The sequence below is a fragment of the Leuciscus leuciscus genome (genome assembly GCF_965113295.1).
Source record: "Leuciscus leuciscus genome assembly, chromosome: 6".
NCBI lineage: Eukaryota > Metazoa > Chordata > Actinopteri > Cypriniformes > Leuciscidae > Leuciscus > Leuciscus leuciscus.
The window spans coordinates 42,808,635-42,831,295 of record NC_138730.1 but is presented as its reverse complement, the minus strand read 5'-3'; the positions used below and the strand labels follow the sequence as shown (position 1 = coordinate 42,831,295).

The 22,661-nt window shown below is 36.0% G+C and overlaps 2 protein-coding genes across 2 annotated transcripts in view; one reads left to right on the top strand and one right to left on the bottom strand.

Annotated features, from left to right (window-relative positions):
• tgm1l1 (transglutaminase 1 like 1) overlaps positions 1 to 13,341 on the top strand; it is a 28,664-nt gene extending 15,323 nt beyond the window's left edge. The window contains exons 6-14 of the mRNA XM_082173005.1: positions 848 to 955; positions 2,158 to 2,335; positions 4,256 to 4,394; positions 5,589 to 5,781; positions 6,776 to 6,929; positions 8,839 to 9,123; positions 10,217 to 10,377; positions 10,530 to 10,666; positions 11,590 to 13,341. Of these exons, the coding sequence (XP_082029131.1) occupies positions 848 to 955; positions 2,158 to 2,335; positions 4,256 to 4,394; positions 5,589 to 5,781; positions 6,776 to 6,929; positions 8,839 to 9,123; positions 10,217 to 10,377; positions 10,530 to 10,666; positions 11,590 to 11,737 (1,503 nt within the window). The 3' untranslated portion in view covers positions 11,738 to 13,341. The remainder of the gene's footprint in view (positions 1 to 847; positions 956 to 2,157; positions 2,336 to 4,255; positions 4,395 to 5,588; positions 5,782 to 6,775; positions 6,930 to 8,838; positions 9,124 to 10,216; positions 10,378 to 10,529; positions 10,667 to 11,589) is intronic.
• A 3,272-nt stretch (positions 13,342 to 16,613) lies between these two features.
• abhd4 (abhydrolase domain containing 4, N-acyl phospholipase B) lies at positions 16,614 to 22,643 on the bottom strand. The gene is made up of 8 exons (XM_082173161.1): positions 22,485 to 22,643; positions 21,420 to 21,508; positions 20,905 to 21,009; positions 20,526 to 20,814; positions 19,311 to 19,495; positions 18,104 to 18,215; positions 17,215 to 17,401; positions 16,614 to 17,134 (listed from the first exon to the last, which is right to left on the bottom strand). Exons 1-8 carry the CDS (start codon positions 22,526 to 22,528, stop codon positions 17,045 to 17,047), a joined length of 1,101 nt encoding a protein of 366 aa, XP_082029287.1. The 5' UTR covers positions 22,529 to 22,643; the 3' UTR covers positions 16,614 to 17,044.
• Positions 22,644 to 22,661: the final 18 nt, after the last annotated feature.

Genomic DNA, 22,661 nt, shown 5'->3' with positions numbered 1-22,661 from the left:
AGGTGAACTTAAAATTTAATGGCCATAAAGAAATGACCTGCCGTGAAACTGTGTTTTGCATTATTTTCGTAAAATATTATATATATATATTTTTTTTTTGTCAGAGTGAATTCTTTTTGTAATTTTCCCTTTCTATAGCATTTCTATCAGTCAGTGTTATTTTAGTATTATTAACACACCATTATATTATTTATTAGGATTTTGCTTGAATTAGCTGTTGTTATTTTTTTCAATTTTAGTGCTTTTGTCAATTTTTTTAGTTTTTTAAAAATATTTCTATTTATCTTTAATTTATTTTTAGTTCAATTTTAGTTCATCTTCAACTTCAAGGCAACAATTCCAATTTCCATCTAAGTTTAGGTTTTCATCTAATACTTGTATTTCCTTTTATTTCAACTTTCAATGATCAAAAAATTTTTTTTATACTTTTAGTTAATAATAACAACACTGATACTAGTTCGTTTTTTGTTGTTGTTGTTGTTGTTGTAGTATCACAAAAAAAAAGCATTTTCAACATATTCTCACAAAAATCGCCCACTTAGACAGGAAAAAAAACATCTTAACAACACATAAAGCACCAAACCACAGTTTGTTTTGTTTTATGTGACATTTATGGGAAATCTGACATCAATTTTACCACAGTTATAGATTGCATTGAAAAAACAATGGGGAAAATTAACTGTGAAATTAGCGGAAAATGTGTGTTGGCTTTGCAACCCGAATTTATTTACACAACAAAGCTAATTTTAGGGAGTGTTAATTTTGAACCATGTTTAGACTTAGTTGACAGCACCATTGAGATTTTACACCAAATGAAAGTTGTCTCTCCGGATTGTCTCTCTCACAGTTTGATGAAGGAGTTCTGGAGGCCTGTCTGTTTGTGCTGGATAATAGCGAGGTTCCTCCCTCAGGTAGAGGAAATCCTGTCAGTGTGGTCCGGGTCATTTCTGCCATGGTGAGTCACACCTCGCCTGACTATATTAATGGAACACATCTAGTAAAAAGTGCCGTATTATTCTTTTTTGTTATCAACTTTTGTTATGTGCAAAATAACATACATGCATATTTAGGCATTTCTTCAATCGGCCTGTATTTCAGTCTTTCGACGCAGGCCACAACAACTTCGCCAGGCTTTTCAGTCTCTGCCGATGTCTTGTCTGAGCGAGTCCTGCCAATTATATTTAGGCATATAATATATATTTACATTTACATTTATTTACATTTATTCATTTAGCTGACGCTTTTATCCAAACCTATATAAAAAACAATAACAATACTTAACACAATCTATTTACAATTGCCTTTTTTTTTCACAGAAGCATGAGTGTTTAAAGGCCCCAAATATACTCACTGCGAGTTCTTTTTCGTTGTTCGGTTAGGGGCAAAAAGAAGTCCGAAACACGTGACCAGCGATATACTGTTAGCAAACATCCCAATGTTGCACACACTGCTGAGAGCGGCATTTAAATGAATAAAGATGTGCTGCACGCTTTCCTCTCAAGAACAAAATAAGCGTAACAAAAACACAGCGGTGAGAAAATAGCAGTTAAGAAAGCATCTGATCATAGCGATTGATCACAGCTCTGCAATTCATCTCTCCCGTCAAGTCACGTCACGTTTATTTATATAGTTTCTTTAAAGCAAGCAGCTTTACAGTATTAAGAATGAAAAACCCTTAAGAATTACAACTTCAAGTTCATGTTTTAACTCACATCTGACCTCAACAGACTGAACAGAAGAAATGAACCAGAGTAGGTTCTGCGTCAAAGAAGGCGGAGCCTCAAAGCCACACCACCTATTATTTAATCGCCATGGACCAATGGTAGTTCAAAGGTGTTTTCAAGTATCTTCGCTTCAGCAAACTGTTCCGAACTACCGAAACGAACTTCGTTTTGGCCTGATTTTGTTCGAAATGACGTCACATACATTTCGTACTTCAAATTTGGTTAAAGTATATTGGGACCTTAAGTGATATGCTAAATCTGTGCAATAACAAGTGGTTTTTAAAAGTGCACCAATAGCTTTATCCCGAGCCTCTATAGTAGAAACTTGTGCCTTATGAATCACAGCTTATGATCTCTCCATGAAAACCACTCTTTCTTTACAAAGACCCTTTACCCGCTTGACCTCAGAGACCCTTGAATTAACCTTTTCTAGATCAATTCTCCGGATGACCTTGGCGTTCTGGAGGGAAACTGGTCTGGGAATTACGCGGGTGGAACGTGTCCCACGGCCTGGAGCGGCAGTGTAGAAATCCTCAGGCAATACCACAGCGAAGGAGGAAAGCCCGTCAAATACGGCCAGTGCTGGGTGTTTTCTGGAGTCACGACCACAGGTGTGTGTGTGTGTGTGTGTGGAGATGACAGGATTCCAGATTTGAACATAAAAAACTTTGACTGTGAAAAATCACATGTAAGCATATGTATCTAACGCTCTCACTAAAACCCCTCCCTCCAAAGACACATCGGCCAATCCGATATCAACGTTTGTGATTAGCTTTGTAAGGGTCCGTTCACCCAGAACGCAGTTTTCCATTGCACTATGATAATTTGTCATGGTTTTTCTATGTAAACAACATGCGCTAGATGGACATGCGTTCGCGACTTGTGTCTTTTGCAGCATGTCGCGCATCCTTAAATAAAACGTTTTTTTATTTCACTGCCCTGCGTCTCACATTTTTAACCGCAAAAACATTCTGTGTGAATGGCCCCTAAAAAGTGCAATTATTTAATACAAATGACTAAATAAAATAATAATGTATAGATAAATGTATTGATCTTTAAGTCAACACAAAATCAAAATGTTTGATCAGAGATCAAGTTAAATTGCTGTCCTCTATTGAAATATTTGCTCTGGGGAAAAAATGTAGACGCTTTAAATCCAAACTTAAGTTTTTACCACACCTGCCAATGGCAGATAAACTAAGATTATAACAGCCATAAATATTTGACCTAACATGAAACTATAACCCGAACATAAAACAGAACATTTGTGATTAGCTAAAAAAAAAGGCCATGCCTTTTACTCTTTGTGTTTTTTCTGTTTATAGATTCTAGTCACAGTACAGTAAATCAGATTTACTGTAATTAAAAAAATGTTCCATAAATATTCAGCGAAAATTACTTACAGTAATGTTGAAAAAAATTATAATGTACAAGTAAAATTAAATGTGTTATTCTTAGTCAACACAAAACAAAAATGTTCATTATATTATTTTCTAATTGCATGTTTTTTGTGTTATTGTGTACAAATTATCAATGCATTTCATTCCACATACAAAAAACAAACAAACATTTGTTTTCATAAAAACTGATTTGTCAAGACACATATTTCAGTGATATTTCTATGAATGAATCAAAATCAAAATTCAACCATGCTTTTTTTTTTTGTGCAATTCCTAAAAAAAAGAAGAGTCACTCGCCAACTAGTAACTTCACAATTCACGAACAACTGAAAAACAAAAATAAGTCCTGAAAATGTCCTAAAACAGGCTAATTTATTGAAATTTGCATTCTGTTTCCTGCAATTATCTTATGATGTTTTACACATCAAAAGTACAGGGTCAAACTGTAATATCAGTGGATTTCAGGAGGGTATTGATGTCATAAGACTAAAAAAATATGCTATTGTTTACAAGTTTAAATAACCATCGGAATCCGGAGTCGCCAGCCACACACTATCTCTACAGCAGTCCGAGTGCTGTGACATTCATAGCTGACCCCGTTTAACAGTAGTGAACTTCAGTCTACACACTCTCCATTCCACACACTGACATTCAAGTGTTTGACTCTTGCACTCATTACTACTCGTCTTCAGTGAATTATTTTGCCTCAGGTTTCTCTCATTCTTTCCTCTTCCTAGTTTGATATGATTCACTCTACCATTCAAAAGTTTTTTTTTTTTTTTAAATGCAGTGTCACATGATCCTTCAGAAATCATTCTAATATGATGATTTGCTGCTCAAGAAACATTTATGATTATATCAATGTTGAGAACAGTTATGCTGCTTAATATTTTTGTAGAAACCATGATGCATTTGATTCTTCGATGAATAGAAAGTTTAAAAGAAAAATGTTTATTTGAAACAGAAATTTGTGTAACATTATAAATATCTTTTACTGTCACTTTTGATCAGTTTAATGCAGAATAATAGTATCATAGAATAATAGTATTGTACTGACCCCAAACAGTATATTACTGTATTGAATCTCTACAAACAGACGAATAACTCTCTCTATATATATATCTGTCCCAGTATTGAGATGTCTAGGTATTCCTGCGCGTTCCGTAACGAATTTCCAGTCTGCCCATGATACGGATGTCTCCTTGACAACAGACGTGTATTTCGATGAGAATATGGAACCGATCCATGAGCTCAACTCTGACTCTGTATGGTGAGCATTTGTGTTTTTTCATGGAAGAATTAATATTAGGTGTGGGTCAGTATAAAATGATAAAATCCAATACTGCTGTTGTATCGGTCGGTCAGTGTTCCAACGATACAACAGTAATATTGGATTTGATCATTTTATACTGACATATATATATAGTATATACTGTATATACACTACTGGTCAAAAGTTTTAGATCGGTAAGATTTTTTATGTTTTTAAAAGAAGTCTCTTCTGCTCACCAAGGCTCCATTTATTTGATAAAAAACAATAATAAAAAAACTGTAATATTGTGAAATATTATGACAATTTAAAATTACTGTTTTCTATTTTAATATATTTTAAAATGTAATTCATTCCTCAGATGAAAGCTGAATTTTCAGCATCATTACTCCAGTCTTCAGTGTCACATGATCCTTCAGAAATCATTCTAATATGCTGATTTCATGCTCAAAAAATTCATTCATTATTATTTTCAATGTTGAAAACAGTTGTGTACAATTTTTTTTCAAAATTCCTTGATGAATAGAAAGTTCAAAAGAACAGCATTTATTTAAAATAGAATATTTTCTAACATTATAAATGTCTTTACTGTAACTTTTGATCAGTTTAACACTCATCCTTGATGAATAAAAGTATTGATTTATTTTATTTCTTTACTCCAAAAATAAAATTAAAATTCTTACTGACCCCAAACTTTTGTGTTACAAAAGCTTTAGATTTCAGATAAATGCTGTTCTTTTAAACTTTCTATTCATCATAGCATCATGAAATAAAAATGTAAAAAACTGTTTTCAACATTGATAATAATTATACATGTTTCTTGAGCATCAAATCATCATATTAGAATGATTTCTGAAGGATCATGTGACACTGAAGACTGGAGTAATGATGCTGAAAATTCAGCTTTGATCACAGGAATAAATTACACTTTACTGTATATTCACATAGAAAACGGCTGTTTTAAATTGTAATAATATTTCACAATATTACTGTTTTTGTTTGTATTTTTAATCAAATAAATGCAGCCTTGGTGAGCAGAAGAGACTTCTTTTAAAAACATTAAAAATCTTACTGACCCCAAACTTTTGAATGGTAGTGTGTGTGTGTATATATATAACTACACATAAATACTACACATTCTCTTATTTCTCTTTCTGTATCCCTGATTCCCTCTGTTTTCTTCTGTTCCTACAGGAACTTCCATGTTTGGAATGATTGCTGGATGGCCCGTCCGGATCTGCCTCCTGGAATGGGTGGCTGGCAGGTCGTGGATTCCACGCCGCAGGAAACCAGTCATGGGACGTTCCGCTGCGGGCCGGCGTCACTGGCCGCTGTACGCTCTGGACAGGTCTACTTGAAATATGACACACCTTTTGTGTTCGCTGAGGTGAGTCCAGACTCGTCAATGTTGATATTATCATTATATCCATAGAACAACCATCCACGTCCTCCTCATTAGTTTAGGCAAATTGACTGCAAACAAATAAAAGTGCACATTCAAAGACAATTACTTGAAAATTGGTTCTTATTTTCTTTTACCACATTTTCTGGAATATAAGGAATAGTATTACTGGAATATTATTACCGGCAATTTACATTATATCTGAATGTAATCATAAAAAGTGACTTACACACACATATAGCATTAGTCGTATAAACAATTTTTTTTTTCAACAATGCAATTTTGACACTTATAGTCATGTGCGACTTATTTTCTGGAAAATGGGGTTATTTTACATTCATGCAATTGTGCATGATTTATTCGTGCTTGTTTTTCATTTATTAAAATATAACAACTTGCTCCAGCTTAATTCTTAAAAAGCTTACTTTTTTGGCTAACATCACCAGGGTTGTTTTAGTATTATTTGTGTACTAATTTAATATTTATTAATATTTTAAATGAGCTTTTATTTTTATATTTTCCGTTTTTGTCATTTTAGTTTTAGTCATTTTTAAATTGTTTTGTATATTTCTATTTAGCTTTAACTTATATTTTATTTCAGTTTTTCAATTTTAAACTTACACAAAACTTGCTTCTTTTTAGTTACAGTATTTGCAAAGGCAACTTTCCATCTAATATTAATTTGTATTTATTTTTTATTGTTTGTTTGTTTGTATTATTACAAACTATTTATTAAAATTATTTTGAATAATTTTAGTTACAACTAAAAGATAACATTTTCAAATCCCAAATTGAATCAAGTTCTGCTCTCATTTCACTCCTGTCCTAGAGGACGGGCTGGCCCTGACTTGTTGGCATCCATGTTAAATATTTTCTTTATACCCTGCATAAAATCCTGTTTGAAACCTGCATTTATCCTGACAGTCATGTCTCTTTAAAGGATTCTCAGCTCTAAACCTGTGCTGTTTTTTTGGTGCAGGTGAACAGTGATAAGATCTACTGGCAGAGGAACCTCGACGGGAGCTTTAGTCAAATCCACAGTGAGAAGAAAGCCGTCGGACACTGCATCAGCACGAAGGCTGTTGGCTCTGATGAGCGTGTTGACATCACAAACATTTACAAATATCCTGAAGGTGAGAAACACAAACATGCACACTTTCAGACAAATCAATCTCAGTGTCTCGCCCTGCATGTACCCACATGAAAAGACAACAGCAGGCTGTAAAATAGAGGCCCTAAGCAGTATGTACATGATGATGAAATAATGTGGTATTAAAGCTGCAGTCTGTAACTTTTTTGGGTTAAAAATTATCTAAAATAAATGTTTGAGCAGGTACATAACCAGCCAGTGTTTAAAACTCTCTGCTTGCCGTAGCTGGATTCAAAACGGTAAGCTTGTAATAATGTTTTTAATTCCAGTGGTACTGGTGGATTTCCGCTGGAAATTAAATGTAGTCACGCAATGCTGATGTTGTTAACATTAACAATTTAAGAACAAAATATAATTTGCACGGTTTGATGTGATATGATAAGCGATCGTTAGATTTAATCTGCGCGATTTACTGCAATGCTTATTTTCCCTTAGTTGGTCAGAACAAAAGTGGATGTTACTAACTTGTTCAGATTACATTTTCCGGTGAAAATACTTCCAAAAAAGTAGAATCTGTGATTCCGAATGCCAGTATCCACACCGGCGCGATGACTGACAGCCGCACATTCTCCTCAAAACATTGGATTCATCCGCGCTGTGCCGTGCCGAGACCACTTTATTTTGCAAAAATGTATTTTGCATAAAGAAATGAAGCCTATTTTAGTACCATTTAAGTTTTTTTTTTTATTGTTACATAATTTTAATTAAAATAAATCACCCACATTTGTATTACTACAGTAAATACATTTATACATACACATTTGATACTATAAATATATTACTATAAATAAATTCAGAATCTTACTATTATTTCTTCATATGTATTATTTATATTAAATCCAAAAATATATTTTTTTATTAAATGTAAATTATAAATATAGATTTTATAATTGTATGTACATACATGCAGTAGAAAATGTGTTCATATTAATAAATATGTATATCTACATATATTTAATTAATTTATTGTATTGTTCTTTTTAATGGCACACGCTGGCACAAATTGAGCACAAACGAACGACACTGGTTTTGAACGATTTAGACGATCTGTTTCTGAAAACGTTTTCCGATATATTTAAGATATGGTTGTAGTTAAAAAAAAACAATGTAATGGCATAAACCGGCACAAATTGAGCACAAACGAATGGCTCAGGTTTTGAGCGATTTGGATGGCATGGGGTGGAGAGTGACGTCACAGATTCAGAATTATATTGGTTATTTCTAAGGAGGGGAAATAGATACAGTTTATTCATTTTATTTGCAAAAACCGAACACAAACACATGGCACTGGTTTGGAGCGGTTTGAAAGACATGGGATGGAGAGCAACGTCACACAACCAAAAAAATTAAAAATTATGTTCAATATCTTCAAAACCAGCACAAACGTTCCTTTTGCGGCACATATGTAGCACAAACGAATGGCATAGTTTTGGGGATTATTTCGTTTTATGGGGTGCCAACTTCACAGAGTTTTATCCATACTGTAAATTCATATTCTTAGCCAATGCTGTCTTACCAGAGCAACCTACAATACAGAGCATGAATTACTGGCAAAAGCCAGGACAGATGCAGCCAAGAACACACAATGCGCAGTTTAATTGGCTTAACATTCCACTGCCTTCTCACCAAAATACCTGTCATTATCTCCAAACGGGTAATTTAAATTTAACGGATACCCACCCACAGGAAACAATGGCATCATTGTCTCAGCTAGAGACAAAATAAACAAATGAGACAATTAAACAGACTTAAAAGTAGGAGTGGACTTAAAGTAAGAGTAAAGAGCTGTGAGATGGATATATATATATATATAGCAGCTTATATCATTTAGTATGGGAAGTGTTGTGATCCCTGCTTAAAGTCCTCATTTGTCATTTTCTTTCCCCCATCAGACTCGGAGGAGGAGCGCATCGCTGTGGAGACGGCCTGCCGCTACGGCAGTAAACCCGATGTCTACTCCAGCCCCATTGCTGAGGACGTGCTGGTGGAGGTGAGGATGGAGGGAGAAGGTCCACGCATGGGAGGAGACGCTCAGCTGAAGATCGTGGTGAAGAACACGAGCTCTCATCCTCGCAGGACCACCCTTCACAGCCAGGTGGCGGTCATGTACTACACCGGCGTGCTGAAGGACACAATGAAGAAGGAAAAACTCAACGTGGAGCTCATGCCGAATGAAGGTCAGTTAGTTTTAACGAAGTGATTACTTCGCGACTGCTAAAAGAAATATGTTCTATATATATGAGTGTACTGTAGTATGAATGTAATCCCGAAGTACTACATTCGTCATGTCGTCATTACAACCTACCAACTTCAGTTGTGTTGCTTCACTGCCATTCATAAACCCTCTCCCGTGGCATACTAGCTACACAGTATGTACAATACACACATTTTCTGAATGTATAAAATACTTGCATTAGGCAATGCATTTTGCTATGCATTTCCTGCCACATTTAACATAAAACCCACATACGCCACATTTAACATGTTCTTTATTCATTATATGGTAAAATGAACACTAATAACATTCATTTATTTATTGTTCAGTTTTAGCACCCTCAAGTTGTTCCAAACCTGTGTGAATTTCTTTCTTCTGCTGAGCACAAAAGAAGATAGTTTGACCAAACCAAACCAATGACTTCCATTGTATTTTTTATCTCAATACTATGGAAGTCAATGGGGTTCATCAACTGTTTGGTTAATGACATTCGTTTAAATATATTCTTTTGTGTTCAGTATAAGAAAGAAACTCATACAGGTTTAGAAATGATTTCTTACAACTATTTTGAATTTAATGAATTAAGTCATTAAAATATTGATACTTTTTTTTTGTTCTTTTCACATTTATATCAAATTAAATGTTTTATTATAAATGATAAATAAACAAAGAAAAATAAATGTTTTATTTCTTAACATTTTAACAATTATGTTATTTATTTATTTAATCCACAGTGTTTAAAAAATAGGCACTATACAATATATACCATGAAATCTCATGATTTCTATTCTGTCTATTTTACATCCTTTAGAAAAGTACTTAAAATTGAATAAATTCAATAGTTAATAAACTATTAATAAATAAAAACACGTTTTTATTTCATATAAATGATAAATAAACAAAGAAAACATAATGTTATTATATATATTTTTAAATATTACATTCATTATCATTTTTAATCAAGAGAGTGTTTAAACATTAGGCGGTATACAGTATATACTCTCATGTGTAAAGCTCATGATCATTGCTGATTCCTCTTATTTTTTGTCCTTCAGAAAAGATCATTGATTGGATCCTGCCTTACACGCAGTATCAGAATCAGCTGGTGGACCAGGCCGCGCTCATGCTGACCCTGTCTGGACGGGTCAGTGAGACCCAGCAGGTTTTGGCCAATCAGACCAGCTTTAGGCTCCGAACACCTGATATCCACATCGAGGTGAGACACCCAGAACCTTCAGCTGTATTTTAACACCGTACAGATGTGTTTACCCTCAAATTTTTGTGGAGAATATTTTATTGCATATTCAAATTTGTCTCATATTAAAACAAATGAGAGGGTTTGTAAATATGCTTTGCTTCTCGTTGTAGCCTATAGGAGAGGCGTATGTGGGCAAGGAGACGTCCGCGAAGATCACGTTCACAAATCCTCTGCCCTGTACTCTGCGCAATGTGGTGGTCCGAGTGGAAGGACTGGGGCTGAGAGACCTCCATCCCATCAAAGTGGGGTAAGAGCCTCAAAATTATTCAAGATTACTCCTCCTCACTAGTTAGAATGGAACATGTGCAGGATTCCATCGGAATTTTACCCTTTGGAAACAATTCTGAAGGATTCTAATGGGATTTTTTCTTATAGCAACCCAACAAAAAGTAAATCCCATAGAGCATAATTGATCTAAGGCCTAAACCTGGCTTAATCTAAGCCCTGTCTGTGAAACTAGGCCTATATCTTTTTGACTGATTCAGTTTATTGCTCTTGTGTCTTAGGCCGTGTGTCCACCAATGCATTTTTAGCCAGCCGGAAACGCTAGGCGCTCTGCTGAAAACGCCTAGCTGTGGGCACTTGAGAGCGTTTTGGCAGCGTTGCGTTTTTTTCAGTTGAGACGCTTTGCTTGTTATGATACGGAATATCCGCGAAAGTGTCACTAGTATCTCATTTCACACATATTTTATGTGTTGATTCTATATTAAAATGTCAATACAATGTAATGTATTTTCTCTGGCTCTTGTTTTAAATGATTTTGTTCCGTTATTAAGCTTGTTGTTGTCATCTGTTGACGTTGTACAAGCAGAATGTGGCGGTTGGTCGGTGTGGTATTAGTCCCGCCCCTCCTCCACTGTGATTGGACGGTTGGGTTAAAAAGTGACAGTGATGAGCGCTGCGTTTTACCCAAAGTTGAACATTCTTCAACTCTCGGCGGCGAGCAATTCAGTGTGAAAAAGACGCTCAGCGCCTCGTGATGCTCATGGCGTTTTAAAAACGCGGCGCTCCCATTGAAAACAATTTTTTTTAAAACACGCCAGCCACGTGAAAAAAACGCTTTGGTGGACACACGGCCTTAGTGTTTGAATAGTCACACATATAGAAGTCCTCGCTTTTCTCCCACCAATGAATGCGTTGCATTTAACTCTCTCTTCCATGTTTTCTCAGTGATGTGGGCAAGCATGCCAATGTTACTGTGACGGAGCACTTTATCCCGACGATCGCCGGCCAGAGGAAGCTTGTGGCGTCTCTGGACTGCAAACAGCTCTCGCAGGTGCACGGCGTAGCCGACATCAACGTTCACGAAAGCCAGTGAATTCAGTCTGCTGTTACAGACTTTATTCCTTAACGGGGTTATTTCAGTATCATCAGATGTATGTGTCAAAACCAGTGTTGGGGAAAGTTACTTTTAACGCTTGTAAAAGTAATGCTTTACAATATTGCGTTACTCCCCAAAAAAGTTACTAATTGCATTACTTAGTTACTTTTTATGAAAAGTAATGCGTTACATTACTTTTGCATTACTTTTTCTCACCTGGGCTGCGCTTGCTTGTTTGTTTTTTAATGACAACAAAAAAAAAATCTATTTTTGGCAAATGTTAAGGCCCTTTCACACCAAAAGTGAAATGAATAAGCCTCAGGCTGAAGGAAATGCATGTTTACGCCTGTACAGTAGAGGACGCCACTCAAACAAACCTTTCAGCCATTCTGGATTAAAGAACAATAGGATACAGGAGAAGGAAGTTCAACACTCTTATTTCTAAATCTAATCTAAAGTCATTTTTGCTTATTAGTATGGTAGATCTTGAAGGTCAGCAGCGAAGACATTGGTTAATAAAGTGACCTTAAATACATAAAGTATATTTGTGTAATTCAATATAGTTCATTATAAAAGTTTTGCATAAAATTCTGAGATTGCATTGTACTGTTTTTATACATTTTGAGGAATACTGAATGTTTTCGTGCAAGTGAGATGAGCAAATGCATGTTCACATTTAGTCTATAACTATAATAACCATCATGTTTACACAGTGCGCACACACACAACACCTCCTCACTTTATTTCTCTCAACATGTGGACAGGAGAGCTGTCAGTCAATAAATGTGAAAAAGTAACTTGCGTTACTTGTTTGAAAAGGTAACTTTTTTCATTGAAAAAGTAATGCGTTACTTTATTGGTTGCTTGAAAAAGTAATCTGATTACATAAGTCAAGTTACTTGTAATGAGTTACCCCCAACACTGGTCATAACTGCCTGTTAATGAACTACATTAACCATTCTTAAGTGGTTTACACTGAGCCACACGATTATTTCTTTAAGGTTAGACATCTTAAAGAAATAACCCTCTTTTTCAACACACTATTTTATGAAATACCTACTGTATGTGCCTGATTTTATATCGTTTATTTCATTTTACACATTATTTATTTTAAAAATGGTTTTGCTTTGCTTCACTGTATGTATTAACTGTTTGTTGGTTCAGTTTAGCTGATCAAATGTTCCTGTTCACCACTGAAAAAACTAAGGCCTGTGGTATTACCCTATATGAGTATTATAATTTTACAAAATGAATCTTAATCTAAAAAAAATATTTGTAGCCAAAATTTGTAATTTTTTTATTTTGGATATTGTTCACAATAATGGCTATTATGAATTCATTTAATGTGCCTTCAAGGAACTGAGTTAATATTGAGTTGCATTGGTCTTATGCAAAATGCTGTCGTATCTTCACTTAATTTGCTACTGCAAAAACTGTAAACTAACACTATTCATGTACACTTAAACTATGAAGACATGTGAAGTTACTTATACTTCGTTATATATTAGATTTTTATGAAGAATATAAAAGTTTTATGTACGTTTGTATTATTTATCTATGTAATGTATTTTTCTTTAACAAATGACATTTTATTAACCGCATATTTTGTTCTCTGTAGTTGTTTTTGAACGTTTGGCCTGCTTGAACAAGACAAGACATGTGTGTTTGATTTGGAAAGATGAAGTAAAACACTCCCTTTAGTGTTTGCATTTTAACAAATGTCATCTGTCTTCTTGAGCTAACCCGTTAAAGAGTTTTATTAAACAATCCAATAACACCAAACACCTGTGCATCACCTGTTCAACTGCTCATTAACGCAAATATCAAATCAGCCAGTCACATGGCAACTCTATGCATTTGGTCATGTAGACGACGGTGGCTGCATCGAAATCACACACTTCTCTACAATATAGTAGGCGAAAAACGTTGTGGAGAAAAGTCTTCCTTCTTGTAAATGAAGCTCAAAAAGCAAAGTTCCAGAAATTAAAATAAGACTTTATTGGACAAAGCCGAGATGACAGCCGGAATTTCCAAGGATCTGTGTTTTGGCAGACCAAACCATATAAGTCATAGACACTTGAAACTTTGAGGGATGGTTGTACCCACCCCGTCTACAACGTCACCAAGGCTCGCCCCACTTGGCCTAATGGTGGCGCTACAACGATCAAAAGTCTGTAATAGCTCCTAAATTGCTCTTTAATGGATCTCTGATTCGATAGTCACTGGCAAATTTTTGGGGTATTTTGGATTTCTCAAAAAACCTACTTTTGCAAACTAGTCCTAGGTTTTTCGCTCGATCGGAACCAAACCAGTGGAGAAAGATTCTATAGAGTCTGATTGTCAATAATACGCTCTATGCACGAACGCTGATGACATATTTCCGGTAGAATCTCAGCCAGCGTCTTTACTTCCGCATAGCGCGTTCTATAGCGAAGTGTACTAGCGGCAAAACTTTCATAAAATTCATTTTCTCAGAAACGGAGACAACGATTTTAGAAACCGATTCGCTAGTCGGATTTCGCATGATATGAGAGAATACTCACCCTCAAAGTTGTCGATGTAGCTTGAAATATATAATTTAAAGCCCTTCTCTTTCTTACTCTTAGGTGTGACAGCTAACTGCCTCACAATATTGTTAACATCATTCACGTTAACCGCTGGAAGTTCTTGTAAACAGCGAATGTAATTTGCCATTATCTCCACCGAATGCAAAAATGGCTTCCGACGCAGCACCGGATGTAACTGGGCGGGCCGAGACAAAACGTGGAAGCGATCGTGCATAGACCCTATTATCAAATTATCGTCCGCAATGCAGGCCAAAACATTAGAATTGGGCGTGGCCACTTTTATTAAAACGGCTATCCCTAAAGAGATCATTTCACCAAACTCAGTGACTCGGTCTGTGGTCGTGTGAAATAGAGCGGTGACTGGCCACTTGGTGGTGATATTGGGGGGAAAAAAACACAAAATTGGCTACAGCTACAGTAAGCAAGTAACAGTCAGTCTGATTGACTTGAAAACTGGCATATGCAGTGTCTTTGTCCAAGGTGCCGTGATTGTCTACGAGAACATTCACGTATTTAAAAAAACACGGGCGCCATCGGCCAATGAATTTCAAGCGGCTGTCAGACAAGGTTATTGGAGGCCGAATGAAACTCGCTTGGCCTGTTTGACTCGCGGCCCTAGAGGCCTGTGATAAATTCGAAAGACTTCGCCACCGGGGGGCGCCTTTGTGGTTTTCACATGCATAAAGGATTGTAGGCCTATATCACAAGATTTTTCGCACATGCCCACGACATATGGTAGAACTCCTCATTCTGAGCAACAGACCACCATTGTCAAACGAATTCTTAGATAAATATTAAAGATTATAAAAAAATATATATATATATACTTTCGCGTACTAGTCCCTAGGTTTTTGGCTAATCCTCGATAACTGTTAAAAGCTTTAAAACAACTATATTTCCTTGGTAAAATGCCTGTATTGGCTGTAAATGGTCTTTTCCATCTATGAGCTAAGTGGTTACATGCTTGCTAAATGTAACATAATACCATTTTACAAAAGTGCTTAAAGGCCTTAAAGCTCTTGAACCCCGATAATTGCTTATCTGCTGTTTGGCAATGACCATGAAACTTTATTTTTTAAAGATTCATCCCACCTGTTTCCCACAATTAAATCTTACTCCTCTCGTCTTTCTCTTAAATACTGGAATCCTGCCAATAGATAATCAACCCTTTCCCAGAGGCAAGATGCTCAAGTAATCTTTAATTTAACATTTTCCAAGGACAACCAGCCCTTTCCCAGAGTCAATATGCCTCCAAAAGACATATTTATTTCACACTTCTTTAATAAAGGTTGGATATATTCTTTGGTCTTTCACAGTCATCTGTTTGATGGAAATCCCCTGACTTTACAATCACTGGTCAGTGGGCCACAAGACTTTCTCAGACGCATCTGACCTTTGTAATTATTATTTATCACAGCTTCATAATACTACTGCTACAACTGTTCATTATATATTGAATAAATATTCTCTGCAAACACATTATGTGACAAAAGAAGCATGTCCAAATTCACAGTACTCATAAAAGAGTAGGCAAAACTACACAAATGACCAACTACTTCCGGTGAGATTTTTATTTTTTACTATCCCATGAGGCCATTGAAGAGGATTTATGAATGGAAGTGAAGCGACGCAACTGATGCTGGTAGGTCACATGATAATGAAAGCATGCCCAGTGTAGTAGATTTCATACTATTTTCTATTCAATATAGAACATTACTTTTTAGCAGTCATGAAAGTAATTACTTATTCAAAATAAGTACTTAAGAGTATGCCATTTTGGATGCAGCCATGATCAAGACGATCTGCTGAAGTTCAAACTGAGCATCAGAATGGGTAAGAAAGGTGATTTAAGTGACTTTGAACGTGGCATGGTTGTTGGTGCCAGACGGGCTGGTCTGAGTATTTCACAAACTGCTGATCTACTGGGATTTTCACGCACAACCATCTCTAGGATTTATAGAGAATGATCTGGAAAATAGAAAAACACGTTGAACCTTGAAGCAGAATATTTTAAATTGGATTAAAATACAAAATCATATTTGTGATCCAGTGAGATCATGCTGTTTAATGTTGCATACTGATTCACATGCCATTTTTACAATAACAGGAACTATCCAGTGTATGCTATGAGCTAGTTTTAATGGGAATGCTCTGATGAAATCAGCTGCATTATTCTACCCGAAAAAGCAAAACTTTGCATCTAGCACCTCTTAGTGTTACTTAATTGTAATCACAAGAGGAATGAGAACTGCTTCCAGATACACGTTTAAAAATAAATAAAGAGAAACAAATGCAGACACACTGTATTAAAGGTACAGCCTTGTATTGAGATATGCACGTTATAAAATACAGACAACCGTTTATAATGCAGAATGAAATAATTATTAAACATCTCTTAGTCAATATGACCGTCCAAACATTGTCAATGCATTCATGGCACAGGTTTAACGGGTAGCATGACTTTCTCAGTGCATGCTAAAAAACAGAAATCTGAATAAAATATAGTTTAGAAAATACAAATACAACCAGCTTCCATTAAATTCTGCAGTACAGTCATTGAGCTTTTCAACATTAAAGGCCACAAACAATACAATTTGATTATGAAGTGACAAGGTCTGAGAACAGCTTTGCCTTTAAATATTTCTATCAATCTGATCATCCCACAAACACAGGACAGAACTCTTTCAAAGATAGAAATGCCAAAACACAAATCAATGTCCATCCCGTCTGATCATATTCAGTCTACCGTATTACAGATATTCTCAACCACTCGGTTGAACTCGTCCGGCTGATCGGCGTAGACGTGATGGGAAGCATCTTCAATCATCTGCAGAGAAAAGCCAACAACATTTACTCATTTTTGTTTTTCCGTGAATTTAAAACGTGCAAACGCTGTCGTTTGCTCACCGTGACACTGGTGAGGTTTTTGCCTCTGATCTGAATGACAGTGTTTCCAGTAGAGCTGTCCACCCATGAGAGCGATCCGTACAGCATGCTGACGGGTGTCGACGGTGGCAGCAGGTTCACACGCTGAACCATAGGCCTTTTGGCCCAGCCGAGAGACTCAGACATGGCTTTGAAACCCACCTCACCACTGAGAGGAAAAGAGAATAAAAATACACTATTGCTTCTACATCTGTAAGGAAATGCATCTCTAGAAAGTCAATGTTAAAGAGGCCACGTTATACCCTTTTACAAAGTCTTGATTTTGTTTCTGGGGTCTACCACAATATTTGGTTAAATATTATAAAAATATAAAAAGGTTAAATGTTTAAAAAACACATTCTTTTTCACATATTTGACATTGTTGCAGCTTCTCTCTTCCCAGTCTGTCAGTAACGCTCTGTTTAGTTCCTGTCTCTATGAAGCCCCTCCTTCTGAAAAGCGCAATGTGCTCTGATTGGTCGGCTGGAGCAGTGTGTTGTGATTGGTCAAGCGCTTTGAACGTGTTTGGGAAATGCCCCGCCCCTTACCAGAACCATGAGTTTAAACACACTACTAACTAACTAACTAACTCAACCAGGCCCCGCCTCTTTATTTTACGTATGCCTTGTACAGGAATTATTTAAATGAGGAATAGTGACGTGTTTGTTCCCGGAAGAAAACTCAAGACTACAATGGAGGCGTTTCAGGGAGTTCAGAAACACTGACACTGATATAGAGAATAACTCCCGCTGGAGGGACTCTGTGCTTTGTAACTTTGCAGACCATTTTCATGCTCAAACAGCAACATTACACACTAAAGAAAGCTGAAAATGTGAAAAAGCATAATAGGTATTGTTTAATACGACTGTACCTCGGGCTCTGGGCGTTACAGTGGTAAATGTATTGTGTCATGGTGTCGTCATCAAACAGACCCTCAAACTTCCTCTTGAAGTCCGGACGGAATCTGTTCACCAGCCCTGGACCTGCAGATGAAGACGCGATGTGTGCAAATGTTTATTTTTTCTAAGTGGAAATGAAGTGCTTTACTGTTTCTTGACTAACAGATAAACATTAACGTTTTGTCAAAAGCCTAGTATGCTACCTAAATAGACAGCATTATAAGCAAGGCAGCATAAAATTACCCTGGAAATCCAGAGTTCTCGCGAGAACACAAGTTGAATTTGCTCAGCGAGTTACTCTGGTGTTGAGTAATGATGCTCATTAAATATGCCCTTGTATACGAGCTGCACCAATCACATCGGGTTATCTGATATAGGCGGGCCAGAGGCGAGCTAAACAGAAGACGACAGCGCTGTGACGTCGAAGTCATTAGTAAACATTGCAAGATGGCTATGGATGAACACCAGTTGTATGAAACGGCTTTGGCCGCTACAATGAACGAGTTAGACTTGGCTTTTTATCTAAAAGAGGAACAGAAGACGGCGCTCGAATCGTTCCTTTGCAAGAAGGGCGTTTTTGCTGTTTTGCCGACCGGATACGGCAAGAGCCTAATCTACCAGTTAGCTCCGCTGGTAGCTAAGCGATGCTGTGATTGGTCGTAGTGTTATCCAATAGCGTGCAGTGAGATTTTCAACTGCATGCTTGGTGCCGCCCCTCGAGCTGGCCGATTTTCATTATTCGATGCCAGACCATTAATCTTTCAGATTTAGGTCTGGATTTCCAGGCTAGCATAAGATACCAAGTTACGATAAAAGTGTTAGGCGTAATCACATATTTGAATCACAGAGATGTTAGTCTCATGATACATTGTGATCAGCACAGTAAAAAAAAAAAAAAAAAAGAATGCAGAAGAAGCAAGAGAAACGTTGATTATAAATATAAGTCATTTAATACTGAAAAGTATCAGTTACAAATAGTTGTGCATTATTATTTATATATTTATTATGAACAAGAAAAAGACGTGTGTTTGAATATTCGTGTGATAAACAACCATGCTTATGCATAGTTCCAGATCAGTAACATGTGATGTTCATTTCAGTTGGTGCCTCTGTAGGAACTAGACATCACTGCAGGTTACTAGGCTTTGGAGACATCATGGTCATGGTTCTCACACTCACCCCACGGTCCAGCTGCTCTGATGACGGCCAGTGGGTTGAAGAGGCTGAACACTGAAGCAAGAGCTTTCACCCAGCGAGGCGGCGATACCCTCTTCAGCTCTGACCCTTGACCTCCTGACTCCTGTGACTGAGGCTGGGGTCTCTCTGGGAAACCCCACGCATCCACCAGGATGAGGTGACTGACTCTAGAGGACAAAAACACAACTGGTCTCAGGGTCGTGTAGTTCAATATATTAAAGGTGTCCTTCATGCAAAATAGAAAATTCTGTTATTAATTACTCAGACTCATGTCGTTCCAAACCCTTAAGACTTTTGTTCATCTTCAGAACACAAATGAAGATCTTTTTGATGAAATCTGAGAGATTTCTGACAGCTACACAACTACCACTTTGACGCCTCAAAAAGTTCATCGAGTTCGTAAAACTAATCCATTTGAATTGAGCGGTTTAGTAAAAATGTTCTGAAGAGACTCGATTACTTTATATGATGAACGGATGAACATGACCCACATACTGAAGTTTGACAACCAAAAAGTCCAGGACTTCATTTTGAACAATATATTTATTTTTTCATATTTTGAAAGCTACGAAATTAATTGCATTAAATACTTTGATTGGAAAAAATAAATGTCACAAGGTTTGATATTTTGTTATTAATTTATACGTCATTTTATACATATTTATTTATATTTATGCATTTAGATGCAATAGAGGAATATAATAAATTCATCCCATAATTTTGCTGTAGGATCTTTTATGTTATTTACATTTTTACTTTTTTGTATTGTATTTTTTAATTTATATTGTTGCATTTATTTATGTTTTATTTTACATGTGCAAATTATACATTTATACATTTTCAGTAGTGGCTTAAATGTCTAAATACTTTGCAAAGTGCTCAAATTGAACTTTCATTTCCAATCTGAGGAATGAACCAAAAGTAACACCAGTAATATTAGATGTTTAACCTTTTTTTTTTTGTCTCACTATTTGATCAGACTAACAAAAGTTAAGATATTATTTTTTACACAAAATGTTATTTTGCATGACATGCATAAATATTTTAAAGCAACTATAAAAAGGATCAGAAACATTTTGTGTTCCATAAAATAGAATATGGGTTTAAAATGAAATAATAGTGAGTAGCTGACAACTCCTATTGTAAACTATTACTATTATTGCGTTATAATTTGACTACAAAAGCTTTCTTAGATACCTTTCTGGATATTGAATGGTGTATGACGTTGCTAGGTAACCACCCAGGCTGTGGCCCAATAGGATCATGCGTTCCAGCCCCACTGATTGTCTCCATTGCTCTATTGAATTAACGAACTGCTCTTCGGCCAATGAGGCTTCAGATGGGAATGAAGGGCGAGAACTGCGCCCGAAGCCCAGCAGGTCAATGGCGTAGACGGGTCGAGAATGACACAATGCGTCCAAGTTACGGATCCAGAGGCCGACCCCTCCTCCAAACCCGTGGACCATCACTAGGGGCGTCTGAGCGGCTAGAGACAGAACGGGACACAGTCAGACTTTTTTTTTTAAGTGTGCTAAATACTTTTGCAGCAACTGAAGACGAAGATTAGAAACTCTACCTTGGTCTTTATGTTTGAGTGCTGTCTTATTGGTGACTTTAAGGGTCCATATTCTGTTTTGATTTGGCAAAGTCACAAATCTGGACCAAACGTTATTCTGGATACCTGGACATATTAAATAGAATGAAGAAATGTATCTGTAACACTTTACAATAAGGTTCATTAGTTAACTGACTTTATAACATGAACTTAGAATGAACAATACTTCTTCAGCATTTATTAATCTTAGTTAAAATTTAAACGTTTACTAATACCTTATGAAAATCAAAGGTTGTATTTGTTAACCTTTAGTTAATGTACTGTGAACTATTATGAACAAACAATGAACAGCTGTATTTTTTATTAACTAACATTAGCAAATATTAATACATACTGTCACAAATGAATTGCTCATATTGTTAGTTCATGTAAGTTAATACATTAACTAATGTTAACTAATTAACCTTATTGTAAAGTGTTACCAATGTATCCTATACAAATTCTAAAATATTAAAAGGGAACGGTGAGGATCTTACAGGCAATAATTTTAGCTTCGGCACTTTTCAGTAAGGACATGGATGTTGGTCTCCAAGAGGGCCACCAGGACCAGTTCCCAGAGGTCGGCCTAGAAAGACAGAGACATGTAAAGTCACTGAAGGGGAGAGAGCAATAGAAGGTCTATGAGACTGTGTACATACTGCGTTACATCATCTGCCTTTATACACAGTACAAGCCTGTCACCTGCTGGCAATAAACCCAGTATTAATAATGCTTTGTGAGTACAATTCATTCACAAGCACACAAAATAAAATAGTAAAATTATTATTAAACTTTTAAAAATAATACTCCTATGAGCAAATAAGACAGAAAAGTTAAGGTTTTTATGTTAGAAGTAACACTTTATTATTCAATACTTTTATTTATGGTCTGAACTGTACATCATATGAATAAAAGGTCCCATTAACATTTACATTTTCCTCTTACATTTAAACATTAATATTCCTATACCAATAATAAGACTACAAACTTTAGAAGTAAATTATTTTAGAAGCATCACTTTATTATAAAATGTATTTTTTTTAACGGTCTACGTTTTTATTGGTCTATCATATAAATAAAAAGTGCCATTAACATTTAAATTTTAAATTTACAGACAGAAAAGTTAAGATATGAATTATGTTAGGAGCATCACTTCATTATTCAATATTTTTTTTCTGCACTGTACATCATACGAATAAAAGGTGCCACTAACATTTACATTTTAAGTCCTAAATTTAAAAATTAATATGATAATACAACAAAAAATTAAGCTGTAAAGTATTTTATATTGTTATCTGGTTGAAAAACTGAGCCATAACTACTGTGACGTAGGCTAATAACTCAGCATGACTTAGCATAACCTTATGAAATCATCCAACACAAGTCATACCAGCATGTATGATTTATTCTATAACTTCATTTCAGACATTCACGGCAGGGATCCTGAAAATAGTGAAATGTTAAACATACAGTGTTACATAATAGAAGGACACTTCGTGTTACATGAGCGACTCACATGTTGTATAATATGACTGTATTTATTAAAATATTACGGTACTCACTCTGTGTCAGTCTCGTCTTGCATTGCGGCGTTTGCAGGAGACATTATGAAGCATAATACAAGAACAATCTAAAACGAAACACTGTTACACTTCAGATTCGTATGTTTGCTACCGGACCTGTCACATTGAGTCCCTTTAAAGGCCCGTGTTGTGTTTTGTAACACTGACGTCAGCGCA

Excerpts from the sequence above, each read along its gene's own strand:
- abhd4 (XM_082173161.1), bottom strand. The coding sequence starts at position 22,528 with ATGTCTCCTGCAAACGCCGCAATGCAAGACGAGACTGACACAGA. Across the intron at positions 21,509-22,484 it reads CAAGACGAGACTGACACAGA|GCCGACCTCTGGGAACTGGT; the intron begins GTGAGTACCGTA and ends CTGTCTTTCTAG. Across the intron at positions 17,402-18,103 it reads TGTAACGCCCAGAGCCCGAG|TGGTGAGGTGGGTTTCAAAG; the intron begins GTACAGTCGTAT and ends TTTTCCTCTCAG.